This window comes from Schistocerca serialis, chromosome 1, assembly GCF_023864345.2.
Source record: "Schistocerca serialis cubense isolate TAMUIC-IGC-003099 chromosome 1, iqSchSeri2.2, whole genome shotgun sequence".
Lineage (NCBI taxonomy): Eukaryota > Metazoa > Arthropoda > Insecta > Orthoptera > Acrididae > Schistocerca > Schistocerca serialis.
Genome location: NC_064638.1, coordinates 263,999,080 through 264,016,488, shown reverse-complemented (window position 1 = coordinate 264,016,488; position 17,409 = coordinate 263,999,080). Strand labels below are relative to the sequence as shown.

Below are 17,409 nucleotides of genomic sequence, written 5' to 3'. Positions count from 1 at the left end.
CAAAGAGTCTTCAGCGTGTAATTAATTATTTCTAAGCCAAACAGAAAACTGGTTGAAAGTTTGCACGTTTCCTTTTTATACGTAGAAAACAGTGACAGAACGGAAACTTGCAAACTTTCATCCAGTTTATCATCAGAGAGGAAGCTGTTTGGCTTAGATATAACGAATTAGTCGCTGATCTGACGCCCACTGAAGATGCCTTCTAACTATGGCGAAACGCGTTTGGGTGCACAAAAAAATGGAAAAAATGTAGAGCATACAAAAAGCGTTTTAGTTTAAAGCACTGTAATTTGTTCTGTTTTGATTATTCCTGGTCCACAGTAGTGTAAGATTTTGTGTGTCCTATACTCATTGAAGATCCACTCAAAAAAATCTTCTTTCAGAACTCACAACTACAAATTACTGTTACAGATGTTGTCTGTGGTCGCTAATAAATGACTTACGTGAAAATTATAAAACACTGTTTTAGAACACGTTCTGGGCATATGGGTTAAGAAAAGGCCATCAGTTTCAGGAATCTTCGTGCTTTAATGTTGCGTCCTCTCTGAACTTTACTGAAAGGTTAACTATCGAACGGTAATATTTTTATAGATACGTAAATTTTGAACCTAATTGTGTTACCAGATATGTATCAATTTGTATTCCTCATTAATCTGAGTTTGCGGTTCTTTCGTACACGACATATTCATTGTCGAAGTAAATACAAGTATTAGCCACAATTAAACCCCTTTCCAAGATAATACCGTCAAGATACGTAGGTGGTCGCAAACATGGTTCTAATTCCCACATTTCAGAAACCATTCTGTCACTTATCAGTACACGAGCATATAAGGAGAACATTATAAAATTATGAGCATAAATATCAAGAATTAGTAGTACGTGGAGCAGTTCTCCTACTAAGTCTGTTCGTCCTTATTTGAACGTACAAAAGAGTATCGTAGTATATAATACACGGGCTATTTCATTACAAGCGTCAGTAATCATGGGCTTTAATCGCTAGACCACAGAAATGATGGTAGAGGCGGTGAAAGCAATCGTTCCAATACAGAAATACGACATTATGTTCAGCCGATACAAAATTTTTCAGTGATATGCTGAAATTTCTGCCGTAATGTAGGTGTTAAAATTCTAGAGCACCGTTCTTTTAGCTCTCAAAATGTTATGTGCCGAAGTTGGAAACCAACGATTTTTTTTTTAGAATGAGATATTCACTCTGCAGCGGAGTGTGCGCTGATATGAAACTTTCGGCAGATTAAAACTGTGTGCCCGTCCGAGATTCGAACTCGGGACCTTTGCCTTTCGCGGGCAAGTGCTCTACCAACTGAGCTACCGAAGCACGACTCACGCCCGGTACTCACAGCTTTACTTCTGCCAGTAAACAAAATGCTTACAAAACTCTCCAAGAGAGAATCCCAGAGTGCCCCAGAGAGCATCCCAGGGTCACACAGAGAGAATCCCAGAGTGCCCCAGAGAGCTAAAACACTAAGAAGAATCGCTTCTCGGCTTTTGGCAAGATCAATGTGTAGAAATGTATATAAAAATGTTAAAGCCATGTCTCCGCATTATCCTTTCTTTCAGGAGTGCTAGTTCTGCATGGTTCGCAGGAGAGCTTCTGTAAAGTTTGGAAGGTAGGAGACGAGGTACTGGCAGAAGTAAAGCTGTGAGTACCGGGCGTGAGTCGTACTTCGGTAGCTCAGTTGGTAGAGCACTTGCCCGCGAAAGGCAAAGGTCCCGAGTTCGAGTCTCGGTCGGGCACACAGTTTTAATCTGCCAGGAAGTTTCGATTTTTTTTTTAGTTTAGTTTTGAAACACGAAGAGAGAAATCGGAAATAGTGAGAATGTTTGAAAAGTATTAAACTGGACATAAATTAATGCTCTCTGCAAGTGTCTCAATAATATTTTATCCAATCCAGATCGCTGGTGTACTATTTTTTAAGTTCCTGCACAGCAGAGGGATTCACGGAACAGCATTAATTACTTGCAAGTGCTGGTACACAATGACACAATGCTCTGCCACTGAGATTCAGCGGCAGTTATCCATCGATAAAAGTAACAACCGGGGTATCAGATGTTTACTCTTAGCAGAACTGGCAGCTTTCTGTTCAGAACACAGAGGAAGGAGGACATCTAATTTTGTGAGCTTATGAGATACCGAAGTTATATTAGTCATTATGTTTGTAACGCTCTCGTAAGGTGTGGACATGTGTGGGTTAAAAAGTTGCCAGAACGCAAGCTAATGATAACATTAGTGATATTCTGAATGATTTCTGGGACTCCAGTCTGCAGCCTGTGTGAATAGGTCAACATTATTAAACAACTCCATTCTGAATTAGTCATCGCCGATCGTATAAACATACTGGGTGATCAAAAAGTCAGTATAAATTTGAAAACTGAATAAATCACGGAATAACGTAGATAGAGAGGTACAAATTGACACACATGCTTAGAATGACATGGGGTTTTATTAGAACCAAAAAAATACAAAAGTTCACAAAAGTCCGACAGATGGCGCTTCATCTGATCAGAATAGCAATAATTAGCATAACAAAGTAAGACAAAGCAAAGATGATGATCTTTACAGGAAATGCTCAATATGTCCACCATCATTCCACAACAATAGCTGTAGTCGAGGAATAATGTTGTGAACAGCACTGTAAAGCATGTCCGGAGTTATGGTGAGGCTTTGGCGTCGGATGTTGTTTTCAGCATGTCGGTCGATCACGATATACTTGCGACTTCAGGTAACCCCAAAGCCAATAATCGCACGGACTGAGGCCTGGGGGCCTGGGAGGCCAAGCATGACGAAAGTGGCGGCTGAGCACACGATCATCACCAAACGACGCGCGCAAGAGATCTTTCACGCGTCTAGCCTTTTTGTTGCTCCGTTCGAGAAGCTTCCGTATAACTTTGAATTTATCTAATTTTGCTATTTTTATAATCAGACGAGATGTTTGTAGGAGAAAGTAATGTTATGCTCGTCTTGACTGGCCATTCTTCGAACTAAAATAATCCTTTCCGTGATGTACAGCCGCTCTAGTGATATCTCCTGCTCAATCCATTCCGGGATTCCATCGCACTGAGGAAACAAGCCTCACGTATTCTCAGAATATTTCGGTACCTTCCGTTAATTAGACTTAGCCGAGTTTCCTAAGATGTGTACTCTAGGCCCTTATTGGGTGTAAATGAAGCTCACTTACGACTCTTCCAATTAATCTATCTGGCATCTGACATCTCCGCAACGAGATTCATGTGTTCGTGTGAACATAAATATCTGCGAATAGCTATTCGCAGGGTCTTCCAGTGAGTGATCGATGTAGTAGATTTCAACAATACATGGTCTTTTAGACTATTATATGATGCCGAGAGCGTACAGTCTACCTTCAAATGTAATCGTGCAATACCTTGCCATCACTTAACGTAGATATTATAACTTTAGGATGTACTCTAATTGATCTTCCTCAGATAATAAGAGTGATGTCCAAATCGTGCGCACGTCGTGGAGTCAATCAGAATTTCATTTTGTATATTAAAATGAAATCGTCAACACAGCCCTAAAGTAATACTTAAAAGTCAATCACGCGGAGTTAACTTCAGAAATCACATCACATCACATTACTTACGATCTTTATTTACATCTGACGTAAAGTCAGTCAAATGATTCATGTAAACCTTGTTTGTGGGTTTTTGTTACAGCATTTTTATTTATGCACAGTAGCAAAAATTCAAGTGTTGTCAATGCCTATTCTGTACACTGCCTTTCTTGCCAATGTTTAATTCACTAGATCGCTTTAACATCTCTGGTTGCTAGTCGAACCAAGCGCATTGTGCTGACGTCATAGACAACTGCCAGAGGCCTACGCTACTGCCACGTCTCCCTTATGCCAAGTCATTGCCGTTGTCGGCCGTGGGTAACTGAAACTGATTTGAAAGGCAAAAGTTTACGACGTTCATGATCCCGTTCCTCCAGACAGACAACATCGTGATAGTAAGCTTGTACCTGGGCAACATAGGAAGTTTGTCTTCAACCGTCTAACAATGGCCGAATAGTTTGATTTTGTCATGGTATTGCTTCCATCATGGATGGATTTTGTGAAAGTCGTCTTGAAGCGGACGTTGTAGAAACGCTGTGGGCAAGCTAATTGAAGATGACTGTCATGTGACCATGACGAAGGGGTGTTCTTAGGAATATCGATTTTTCTTACATGATTAAAGTTTGAAAAAGATCTGTTGCTGGTGGTTTCCCCACACTTTGACAACCTCAAAAACACTCTTGTCAGTCGATGTAAGAAAATGCTCAAAAAATTCGGCTGAGGAAATTTAAAATCTAACAACAAAATCGTAAGAGGATACTAAACTTGTATACATCCGCACGGGCCGGAAACTTGACAGTAAGCAGCGACCAACTCATCGCCTGTTCAAAGGTGACCTAAACATTTTTTTTTTTTTTTCTTGCGATATTGCAGTGCCTGTGTTGTTCCGAATTACTATGCAGCGATAATGGATGTACGAATACAGGTCGTAAACGCCTGGTTGAACGTTTGAAGTAATTTTTTTTGTCAAAAGTCTCGTGATTGGGCTGCAAGTCTGTCCGTAACTAGGTGTTCAGATTCTTGCTCCGAACGTAATTTCGCTATATTCTCAATAGGATAGAAAAATTGAATGTATAATATTACTCCGTCTATTTGTCGGAATTCTGTATATAGTATAGAGAAAAATACTGTGTTAACAACGTTTTCTTTTACACTGTGCTATAACGAAAGTGATAACGAAAATCCTCCATGCAATTGGTTGTGGTGTCGAGAAGGAACTTTTTCGGTGTACTTTTAAAGCAAACTTTATTTCTTCAGCTAGTTTTCATAAATACGAAACTAAACAAAAAAACATTATTCCTCAATTTTGTTCCAGGGTCAACGATAGAGAAATGCAAAAAGACACTCTCCCCTCTACTGTTGCATATTGTTTTCCTATTGCGATGTATTATTATTACTACTACTACTACTACTACTACTACCGTTAGTGTTCGGACAATTCAGAACCAGTGAAATAGCTGATTTATAACAGCTTCTGTATTTTTTTTCCGCTCTATTTCCTTCTGTTCATAACTTGTCCGTGTTCTGGAAACCTTAGACCTTTTTACCTTTTCCCTGAATTCTTTTCCTATGTCTTTCTCTTGTCTCCACTTGCTGTCGATATTTCTTAAGTTCTATAAACCATGATGTCTGGTTTTTTTGTCAAAGTTGACTCTTTTTAAGCCTCTTGTTATCATTCGTTTTGTCCGCCCCTCGTGGTCTCGCGGTAGCGTTCTCGCTTCGCGAGCACGGGGTCCCGGGTTCGATTCCTGGCGGGGTCAGGAATTTTTCCTGTCTCGAGATGACTGGGTGTTGTTGTGTCGTCTTCATCATCATCATTCACTCCCATTACGGTCGGAGGAAGGCAACGGCAAACCACCTCCATTAGGACCTTGCCTAGTAAGGCGGTGCGGGTCTCCCGCATCGCTCCCCTACGCCCTGTAAAGAAGTATGGGACTTCATTTCCATTTTTTCCATATCATTCGTTTTAAGTTGCCATGAAATTTAATCCTTCGCTTTCTTATAGCATTTGTTATATTCTCAGGTTTTTCGTAGAGCTCCTTGTTGCTTCTCAATTTCCAGATCCCATTTTTCATACTTTGGACCCAAAATTTTTCGAATTCTTCAAATTATTTGACTTTTTGACTGTGCTGATGTCCAGACATTCTTAGGCATAAGGACGCCCAGTTTTACTTACCACATTTTAATTTGTATTAATGGATGAGGATTTTTTTTTCATACATGTCCCTTTTTAAGTGGATTGCTGCTTTCATTTTTTCTGGCCCTGTTTATGTTAGCTACTTTGTTCTGGGCATCTGGTTTGATTGTTTCTATCAGGTATTTAAATTCTGGAACTTAATTTATCTTTCCATATTTTGATTTCATATATTTTGGTGCACCTTTTACGTTGGTTATTTGTACGAATTTTTCAAACAAATTTTGTAATCCATTTTTTTTCTGCTGCATCTTCGGCGATGTTTATCTGCTTTGCTGCATCTTGTAGATTCTCTTCTAAAATTGATAAATCATAATTAAAAGCTAAGCAATCATTTTCAAGGTTGTCACTTGTTCTCCCAAGTTTTCACTTTATTTTCTGCTCTCATCTCCTGTTCTTTTTCTCCAAAAAGCAATTGCGTAATGATGCAGGCAGTCCATACCCTGTCATGCACTTGTTTTAATTTCGAAAGGTTTTGATAATTCACGTAAAAAATTAACTTCAGAAATTTTAGTAGTCGAAGTTTTATTGCTATGTTGTTATTTGGAACGTGCCTCTTGGCGCAGTAGTGTTAAAGAAACTGAACGTTCGCTCCAGAGAAGCGGGATTGGAATCCACAATCTCGATCTGAATCAGGTTTTTGGAGGTTTCCGTGATATAAAGTTTCAGTCCAATAGCGGTATGGTTTTCAGACAAATGATAGCGTATTTAGACTGGATTTCTTTCACCCTAAGCTTGTGCACTGTCTCTAGTGCCCTCGAGAATAGCGTGGAGCCCTTTGGCATAGAACTGGTGACTAAATCGACCGCTGCAAAAATTCATATAATTTATTTTCTACGTCCATATTTCTCCTTTTCTCCATTCATTAAAGGGATGACACTGTTACAAACATATATATGCGAACAGTTACGCAGTTTCATAATTCCACGCCTCGTGCATTGCTCCAGTCTTCATAGTGCAAAATTCATGTCACACGAATTGCACAAAAAAAAAAAAAAAAAAAAAAATTGTGGACATAAGAGGTTTGCGGCACGAATTAACATAAAGTGACGAAAATGAAGGTAGGTATAGTTCGAGGCCGCTCGCGATTGTTACCGTCTTCGAAAATGCGAGGACATTGCAAGTCCCTGGCGATCTTACTGTAAGTTAAAATTTCATGCTTTTGTAGTTCCCGGAGTGTACATAGTGGGTAGCGCGCACCGCTACAGCATGTCCGAAGCCTTTCGGCAAACGCGGACGACCCAAGCGCGCCTATCCCCTCCATAACACCGCTGTCACTTGGAACAGGTTTGCCGTCGTCCTTGGGACACACCGCTGCACGCATGATTTTGCTCGTAAGTTTATTTATTTAGACTTCTGACTATTTCCAAATTTTGTCGTAAAATCTGAGTATTTTCTCCTACAAGCACGTGCAACACACATGATACCTGTATTTTTCTTCGGTATTCTGCTCTGAAATTAGTTGAGTCATTATTTTGACCTGAAAAAGACTGCAACTGTACACATGACGTCACTTTGAGCCATCTGATTTGTGCATTCTGGTGTCTTTCAAGCTGGCATATGTCTTCCATCAAAATGAAAGAAACAAAATAATTTTTACTATTCTTCTGGAAATAGATTCCTATCTTTCCAAGCAGATTTTTACTGTAGGTTATTGGCATTTTTCAACCTGTTCTGAGAATGCATCTCTAGTAACAAAAGTTTAAGTATATCTGTAAGCATGTCTAGATTTTTGTAATGTTCTAGTTTTGTTTCAGCTGCTGCCGGCGATAGTAACATCAGGGGAAGAAAAGAAAAGATGGGAGCAAGACCCGTGCAGATAGTTGTAGCTAAGGATGATCACACCTTTGAACTGGATGAAGCAGCACTTCAGGAAATACTACTGCAAGATCATGTGAAAGACAAGACTGTAGTTGTTGTTTCTGTGGCTGGAGCCTTCCGCAAAGGAAAATCTTTTCTGCTTGATTTTTTCCTGCGTTACCTGAAGGCACAGGTTGGTATTCGTATTTGCAATGATAACTGTAGAACGATTAGAAAAGGAATTGATGTTATTCACACTATTTGTAATTGTGCTCTGTGCTGCTTCCTGCTTCTTTTTCTCCTGAACTTCAAATCTGTCTCATGTTCAAGGGAAGCAAAAGTATGTTGAATTACCGACACATCATGTTACTAAACATTTATATGTTGTACTGCTACATTGTCTTGAAAGATTTATTTGCACAGTTCAGTTTTGTGTATGTATATGAAAAGAGATGTTTCTTTGGAAATATTGATAATATTCATTGCAAGACTTGTTGAGCCTACATATTTCACAAATATGTTATGGTGCTATAGTGAGTGTGGAGTTACTTTTCCCTTATTATGTAAACAATTTGCCACCTGACCAAAATAAAGGTTATAACTCAACTGATGACCTCACTATGGCACACTTTCCACTTAATTGTCACTTAAATATACAAATGTAAAGCTGTGATTTGCTAAAATACAAAGAACTGATAAAATGTTTTACTCTTGAAGTTACATCTCCTTCTGAGCATTCCCATGGAAATTGTGATGTACTGCTTGCAATAATTTTAAATTACGTCTTTTTGTAACATACTGATCACTCAGTATTTGAAAGTAAGAGCACTGAAATGTTGAAAAGGGTGGTGTCAAAGATCTAGACTTTAGATTCAAAGGTAATTTATTCTCATTCTTGAATGCATTGCAGTATTCCTATCTCAAATAGTGTAGCCTAAAACATTTCTTTCACATTTATTTTGTTACATTAGTTAGCTGAAATTTTAGCATTGAGTAAATATAAGCTGTATTTGATGAACTTTTAATTAGCAGAGATTTTTTAAAGACCATTGCCACAGTTTATTTGCCCGACTTTCACATGGTTTAGTGTGGATATTGAGAGCTGTATTTTAGATTATGTTGGAAGTGTATACATAGTTTTGCCTAAAGCAGCATCTAATTCTATTTTGCCAGTAATTCCATATTTGACCCAAAATAGTAGCATGCTATACTAAGAGACATAGCTGAGCTAGAACTAAGTTGAAAACTTGAGCGTGTGCAATGCATCCAATGATCTTCGCAACAAGATATTAACTTACTCTTCCTTCCTTGAATTCAAACACCTGTTTAACAGTTGTGGATCTGGTAATACCATACTGAGTGTCTATTTTTCAATACTTTCACACACTCATCTTTCCAAATTTTGGTGTGGTTTCACTCTCTCTGCTGCATGAACCCAGCACTCAACTCCTAATATGAAATAACACTTGGACAAAAATTTATCTTATTTGCAGGACAAGCAGTAGGCACAGATTTGCCTCTCCTCTCACCTTATAACAACTGACATTTTCATGAACAGATTGATGACTGACTACAAAAAATAATTATTGGAGTATTGTTAAATCCAGGATGGCTGAGTGTTCACTATGTGCACATATTCTAAATAAGAACTTCGGGAAACTTAAAAGTCTATTGTCTGTTTTGTTTCTCACACCCGAAAGTAGATGATGTCTGTAGGGGAGTCAATAAACACATTGTGTGTTTCCAATTTGCTCAGTTCTTTTGTATTTAACTCCTCTCTCAAATTAATGAAATTTTTCCTTCTGGTAGTTGTGGTACTTAGTCTCATGTTTTGATCAAAGTTTAGTAGTGTCTACAAAATTAGAATATTAGCAAACACACAAATTAATGTATATGACTTTCTGCTAACAGGGAAGAGCTGACTGGATGGGGACAGATGAAATGCCCCTGGATGGTTTCTCATGGCGTGGTGGTTCCGAGAGAGATACTACTGGAATCCTGCTGTGGTCTGAAGTGTTCATAGTGGATCTCCCAACTGGAGAACAGGTTTTGTTATTTTTCATACTATTATAAACAGTCCAATATTGGTTCGTAGTTACTTCCCCCCCCCCCCCCCTCTCAATACCTTTAGTATATTACACACACACACACACACACACACACACACACACACACACACACACACACTAGATTTATGAAGAACAGATCACAAAGTAAAATACAAATTAGTTTTTGGTAGTGCATGAATTCCAGAAAATTGGTTTGAACACTATTTTGACAGCAACATGGGCAATTGTAGAAGATAGCATGTTGATATAATTATGCCATATTATACAAACTTTCTTTTTTCACAGATATTGGTACATTTGTTATGTAAGTGGAGAATTAATAGTTACAGTCCATGCTTAAACAACAGTGTTAATGATACGTACACTTATCCATCCTGTGAACTTTAACTTACTTGCAAAAAGTGAATTTTTTTTCACCGCTGAATATCCCAAGAACTTCCTTGGCATGTTTTCATGTTGTGTTATAGCAGATAACTCTGACAATATGTCACAGTTTCAAAAAGTCTTAGAGTTCAAAAGGATATGCAATCTATAATAATCCCTTGTAGGTTTGGCCCCATGTGTCATATTGTTAAAAGTATTTTGTCATTAACCAGTTCAGTAAGACATGTGATAGACATTTTGAATATATTCCATGCAAGTTTTACCCATCTGCCATCAAATTCCTGTATTTTATAGTGTTAGTACTTCAGCACACACAAACTGACGAGTCAGAACATGACAAACACCCACCATGAGACTGAACACTGCCTGGTGGCTTTGCAGGTACTTTATGTGGTAAGGTAAGTATATAAGTGGAACAGAGATGAATTGGGAATCATTTTTATGGGCTGCAAATGAGTAATTCCACTGACATAAGTGACTTTGATGGGGAATAAGCGTCTTGTAAATGTTGTAAGCTGGTTGAGCATCCACAAGTTACTACTGTGGGCATCTATGGGAATTGGTTTAAGCATAGTGAAACCACAGTAAATGACAAGATGTGTCATGTCCTTTCCTCATCACAGAACGCAGAGGCTTTCCAGCACTGTCAGGCCGATTGCCACAGCTGTCTGTAGCAGATCTGACAATAGAGTACAGTGCTGGTGCAGGCATAACTTTTGTGGAGCACACATTTTTGAATGTGAGACTCCTGTACAGGTGACCCACATGTCTTTTTGTGTTGCCTCAACATCATTTACAATTGCAGTGGGCACAGAATCATCAATATTAGACTATGGATCTGTGGAAATGCGCTGTCTGGTTGGATGAATCACTCTTCTTCGTTAGAACAGATTGACGGTCATGTGGATATGCCATCATCATGAAAAACAGCTCCACAAAACATGCACCATGCCACAGATGCAGGCTTTTGGGGACAGTAATATTCTATGGAGTACATTCACTTGGGCTTTCATGGGAGCTATGGTCATATTCAAAGGCACCACGATAGCTGTGTGGACCTGTTGAATCCCTTGATGCTTGATATCTCCCCTGATTGTGATGGCATCTTCCAGCAGGATAACTGTCGTGTCACAGGCAAGGAATCATGCAGTAGTTGTTTGAGGAGTATAATAATGATTTTTGGTTCATATCTTCGTCACTAAATTTGCAGGGAGAGCCTTTGTTAGGAATAGGTGGTATTATGCCCAATACTTTGTTTCATGAAAAGACTGAAGTTATAATCCGGAGACTGCATGCCTCCAGCCATCTTCCCAGACATAACACTTTTCAGTGCAAATCGTTACGACCCTGGGAATTGTCCCTCCTTGGCAATGCCATGGGAGAAAAGCAAAAGCGAACGACTTGGAGACACTCCCTTCAATTGTACCAAATCATATGGGGAATCCTCTCTCTGCACTAAGCCAGTGTTCTTTATGGGGAATATTGGAAGCATATTTGGTGAATTCTCATCCATTTGTAAATTACGAAGTAGGTCAGTTTTAATTTAGATGAGATATCCTACCCACTGCGAGGCCATACTCTATTGTAAACAGCTTGGTGATATACCTCAATACCGTAACAACGTATAAGAACCTAAACATAGTGCTGGATATAATTTTTCACCAGGATGTAACATTGCAAGTGGTTTAAGAAGTAGGTGAACACTTGGGGAAGCGAAGGATCCACATTGTATGTCGCGTATTATAGACTATTCCAGCTTATGCATTCACTTGTGAGCTGGGGAGCACTCACTTGCCCTCAGAGCACTGCCTCTCGGCTGTGGGCTGTGGTTATGTGAACACATCTGCAGTGAACGAGGGTACAAGTGAAGGGGCTGGACGGAGCGTGACATCATGAAAAACAAGCTGTAATTCAAATCCCATCATGAGCATGGCTTTTGTTAAATTAGTCTAATTGTGGTGTAATGTACATGAAATTAATCATAATTAAAATTTGAGGGCCATAAAAATGTATTAGCTGGTAAGGGGTGAGCAGCCTGTTTGGAAGTGACGAACAGAACAAATTATCAAGTAACCTTTGCCCAACTAACAAAAGATTATGTACTTACAGATTTTTTTGTGAGACCGATGCCCTTATGTGGGGTGATATCTTGTTTGTTGTAGCAATGCACAGCATACCCTTCATTGTAGGTTCCTGAAGCAATGATCTTTCCCTGTTTTTTATCCTCTTCATTACAGAGAATAGCTGCTCACAACAGTATGTTGACCTGACCATGCACGTAATTCCAGGTGCATTCCTTTGAAGCCGAATGAATGTTTCTGCTGTTGCATTTTGATACCATCGATACAAATTCTGACTATTGTAGTACCTGTCGTTTGACAACATTGAATTTTGTGTGTCAGTCAGTTCGAATTACATTGTGGGTGGCAGGTCATCAGGTATAACTGAAAAAGGAGTACTGAAACACTGCAGTTTCTTCTCAGAATATGTCAGTTATTGTAACCATGATTCAAAACTATTAGCTGATTACAAAGGGGAGGTCAGCAGATAAATTTAGAGAATTGAGGTATGTGAAAACATCAGATCCCAGTTCCCTATTTGCCTCTCAAATAAATGGAGCTTATCTCTGAACACCGCAGCTGCAAGCTGAAGCCGTGAGCAGTCCTGCCTACAGGTCACTTGTTGGAACTGTCGGGTGTACATAGAGACACAGCAGATACGGGGAATTAATCCTCACTTTTGAAGGGGGCGTGCTTCCGGAGGTGGTCAAATTTATGGTTTACCAGTGCAATTTGAAGCCACGTTTCTAACCTCCAACGTGGTGCATTAAATACCAGTGCTTTGGGCAGAAGTCTTCCTGGTGTACGTACAATCACATTTGTGAGGACTGTAGCCAGCCATTTAATGAAAATTCATCCTGTACGCTACTACCTGTCTGTGTCAGTTGCGGGAACCACCACCTTCCTCGATCTCTGAACTGGGCTACCCAAATTGAAGAATGCAAAATACAGAAATATCGGATCTCAGATTGCCTCTCATATTTTGAAGCTTGGGAAAAATATTATGGTTTATATCTTGTCTTCATGATATCAGCTTCTGCCACTACTGTGGCCAGGTGGTTGTCAGTATGTGTCATCCATCGTAGACCTCCGGTAGTTGTGCCAATAAACTATACCACAGTTCCAGCAGCACCACCTGTGCAAACCACTCCCTACACCTAGCCAAAGAAGCAGCATCCTCCTCTGGTGGGTACCAGTAACAGGACTCCCTTTCAGGAACCTTCTTCTCAGATACCTAATGACCAGAGTCCAGGACTGCTCACTGGTCTTCCTCTCCTACTCTCACAACGAATAAGTCTTGGCAAGACTCTCTACTGACAAAAGCAGTGAAATAGGAGAAAACTGAAATCTTGGGAGAAGGCTACTCTGGTGACTGCAGAGATGCCGAATCCCCCTCACATCATCAGACTCTGAAACAATATTAATTGTTGTTGTTGTTGTTGTTGTTGTTGCAGCCCTTGTGGTGCAGACTACACAGAGTTTGAAGATTGTTACATAGCCCCAATTTTTGGGTCTCCTCATTGTTGGAAAACTTGATACAGCTGCCCCATATTTTCAACTAAATCTTAAGGTTTTCTCAGTGTTACCACAAGTTCTGGAAATCAGGGAATTGCAAATGTGTCAGGGGAAATTTGAAAAAGACACTGGAAAAAATCGGGTTTTTCTCTCAGTAGACGCAATGGTTTGTTTACTGAGATGTCATGCATCGTCACTGGCTGGATGCAGCTGAGTCTGTGCGCCGCTTCCGTACTCCGTGATTCTTTGTGCATCTCCCTTTTCTACCACTCCCCTCAGCTTGCAGTCAGTGCTGCCACCACTTATTGCCGCTAGCCTAGCAACTGCCGACAAGAGGCAGACAGGCGTGAGGGGTGTTTGTGTGGTTCTGATTCTCAGAAACTGTTGATGCAGAGGCCGGAGATGGCAGTGTGCATGAGTACTCTCTGAGTGATTGTGTGAATGAATGTGTGTGTGTGCTCTAATTTTCTGACAAAGGCTATGGCCAAAAATTTAGTTGCAAAAGTGTGATTGTCTTTTCTGTGTGCCTGTCTGCAGCTCAGCGATCATCTTTATGGTCAGTTGCTACCTATCCTCATTAGTAGGGACCGAAAAATGTAGCATCTATTTTTGGCAAAATTTGCATCTATTTTTTGCACAATTTGCATCTATTCTTGTCAAAATTCATGTCTATTTTCTTTGTTTGTAAATGATTAGATGCACAAATTTAAAAGGTCGTCATGTTACCTGAGTGAGTGAAGACGGACAAATTATTAGTTCTTTGAAATTGACTGTTAAAAAGAGTGCTGATTGGGAATTTCTGACTCAAATGTTTACTTTTGCAAAAGCTTCAACACCGTTTTGTTGTGAAAAGGCCTTTGTTTCCTTAGTTTTGCTATATTTAAGCTTTCAAAACTGATTGTAACTGACAAGACACTTAGCATAAAGTAGTAGATTTTTAATGTTTGGGGAATAATTTCAGCACCATCAAAAAACGTTACAGATTTTGTTTTCCAATCACTATAGGACAGATGGCAGGCACTATGGCTAGAGTTGCAGATGGCAGAGAGTGTAAACAGACTAGAATTTTGACTGCCATAGGGGAAGGAGTGTTGCAGGGAAACAAAACCCACCTCCATTGCTGCACAGCAACCTGCAGCAGAACTCTCACATTGTCACAGGGATCACCGATCTCTTCTGGTATTGTAAGGGTCGTAATCAAAATCCATGATGTACTGGGATTGGTCACTTCCTTTATTTCAAAATAAGAAAATGAAACAATGAACAACAAGCAGAACAAAAGCATTTGGGGATGGCTACTGCGCATTTGCTTGTTGAAGTTAGCAGAGTATTGTTAATGACGTAGTTCAGACCAGACCTCTAGTGGTGTCCTCCACAACTGCAGTTAAAGACATCAGCCACCTAATTTGCCACGTTAAAACTGTCCGCATTGTCTTATCTTTTGAGCTTTCGCAAACAAATGTGTGCATTTCGTTCTTATAAAATGCTAGATCCCATGGCTGAGTACTACGTTTCACTACACAAGTGTATCTTAAACGGACCATTCAATCGTCCACAATTGGCATCGCACCAAATCATTGAGCATATTAATACATTGTAGTGTTCATACACTTCATTTTGTACGTAGGTTCTTGCACACGTTATCTTTCCAAAGTGGGCTTCGCCAGATGATGTATAATGCCAGTAACTGCATTTTCGACATTCTATGCAGGAAATGCAGCTATTTCAAACTATCGCTGATAAATGGCTCATCTGGATACAATTCACTATGAAACGGCGTCTATTAAGTAATTTTGCATTTTGAGGCAGAATTTATTTCACATTAATCACAAAATACGAGTTATTCCGGTCCCTACTTGTTAGTATTGAGTCTCGGAGTATTTGCGCAAGTTATCTGTTGCATGGATTGATCATTTCATTAACATGATTTCTGTGACACGTGAGTAGCTGGCCACATGAGTGGACTTCAATAACGGGCCAAAACCGCAGGCCATTTCTGTGGGTATTTCTAACAGATCAGGCGTGTCAATTTGAAGTCCATCGTTTCCCACTAATGTGCCCTGCTTGTTGGATCTAGTCCCACCGATCTGCCCACAAGCCAGGTCTATTTGTGTTTGACATAATGCAGCAGATTTTTGTGGTTTATCCATGAATCCAGGAGAGCAGTGTTCCTCAACAGTCCAGAGGCTATGGATGATGGATTTCAGGAATTGCGACTGTCTCACTGCAAGTACATTGTACAGTGCAGCATTTTTTAGACATTTTATTTATTCCAGTACATTTTCGCTTTCGAAAGTAGTTTATATATTACAAAGTATGGACAATAAAGAAAAATGTGTCAGTTCCTGGCAGTTTGCACACTATGTACTCATGTATTTCATGGAAGAAAAATCACGCAGTATATGTAAAATGAATATAATAGAGGGAAACATTCCACGTGGGAAAATATATCTTAAAACAAAGATTCTGTAACTTATCAAACGAAAGCGTTGGTACATTGATAGAGACAATAACAAACACAAACATACACACAAATTTCAAGCTTTCGCAACCCATGGTTTCTTCATCAGGAAAGAGGGAAGGAGAAGGAAAGACGCTCCCGTGATTGGAATGACTCCTTACCCTCTCCCTTAAAACCCACATCCTTTCATCTTTCCTTCCCTCTTTCATGATGAAGCAACCGTGGGTTGCGAAAGCTTGAAATTTGTGTGTTTGTTATTGTCTCTATCAACATACCAACGCTTTTGTTTGGTAAGTTACAGAATCTTTGTTTTTAAGTACATGTAAAATAATAGACATAACACTGTGGGTAATAATCAGCTGTAACGAACATAGTAGAACCAACATTTTGTTGATGGTCTCTATAATGTTGGTTTATACTACTCTTCTCTGCCTTACACACTTCTTTCAAGAGCCCTACTTTTTTCTGAAATCAGTGAAGGTATTTTAATTCTGTCTTGTGACTTCAGTGAAATGCGTATTTTTGTCACCAAATGGGTTTGATTTTATAATATCAGTGGTCTTAATGAAACAGATGACTGCTAGTGTTATGGCTAGGGCAACCACTTTGACTTCAAAATTATTGGATCCAGTCCATCATCATGGAGTAAGACCAGTCATTGGTGCCCTCTGTACTAGTCCTGTAGACAATCTTCTTGCCAAAGCAAAGATCTTACCTCTCCAGTTCTGGTGGCACCAACTCTTGCTCACTTATGCAATTGCTATCTGACAATTTCCTAATCATCCAATTTATCAAATTCTTTTTGGATGCTAGAATCAATGACCCCCTGACACCCACCCTCCTCAAGGCCCTCTGCCAGGACCTCTGCATGACCCCCATAGAACGTGCATATCTATGGTTGGATGACTTCTATCAAGGCAGTAATAAATTATATACACAAACCTCCATCATGCATCACTCTGTTTATTAGCATAAACTATTTTAAAATCCCAACAGTAGTTCCAAGATTTGCCTTCATGCACAGACAGAAAAATGCAGCAAGGGACTTCAGTTTATAATATGTAGTGATACAATATTTTAGACATTATTTTGGAGGGGACTGGGTTGTTGCAATTGGGCAATTTCCTGCTGTATGCTGAGTCCCTGTCAGTTGCCTTGATCATCCCTTTTTAGCTCAGTTTTAATTACTTTTGGAAGTGGTTAGGCCTTTTCTCTGCCGTGCCTTATTTTGTTTTTTAGGGGTAGCACTGTCATTAAGGAAAAACCTTATGGAGGAACCCCCCCCCCCCCCCCCCCCCCACACACACACATACCAGTCTATTTGTTTCTTATCACC

The 17,409-nt window shown here is 39.7% G+C and overlaps 1 protein-coding gene across 9 annotated transcripts in view; it reads left to right on the top strand.

Moving 5' to 3' along the window:
• Nucleotides 1-17,409, top strand: part of LOC126467597 (atlastin) — a 151,982-nt gene that overhangs the window by 97,302 nt on the left and 37,271 nt on the right. For 8 of the 9 annotated variants that reach the window (XM_050096482.1, XM_050096476.1, XM_050096479.1 and 5 more), the window contains 2 exons: nt 7,542-7,777; nt 9,496-9,630. In XM_050096482.1, the coding sequence (XP_049952439.1) occupies nt 7,542-7,777; nt 9,496-9,630 (371 nt within the window). Of the gene's footprint in view, nt 1-7,031; nt 7,119-7,541; nt 7,778-9,495; nt 9,631-17,409 lie in introns of those variants that run through there. The other variant, XM_050096483.1, reaches the window with a different exon arrangement.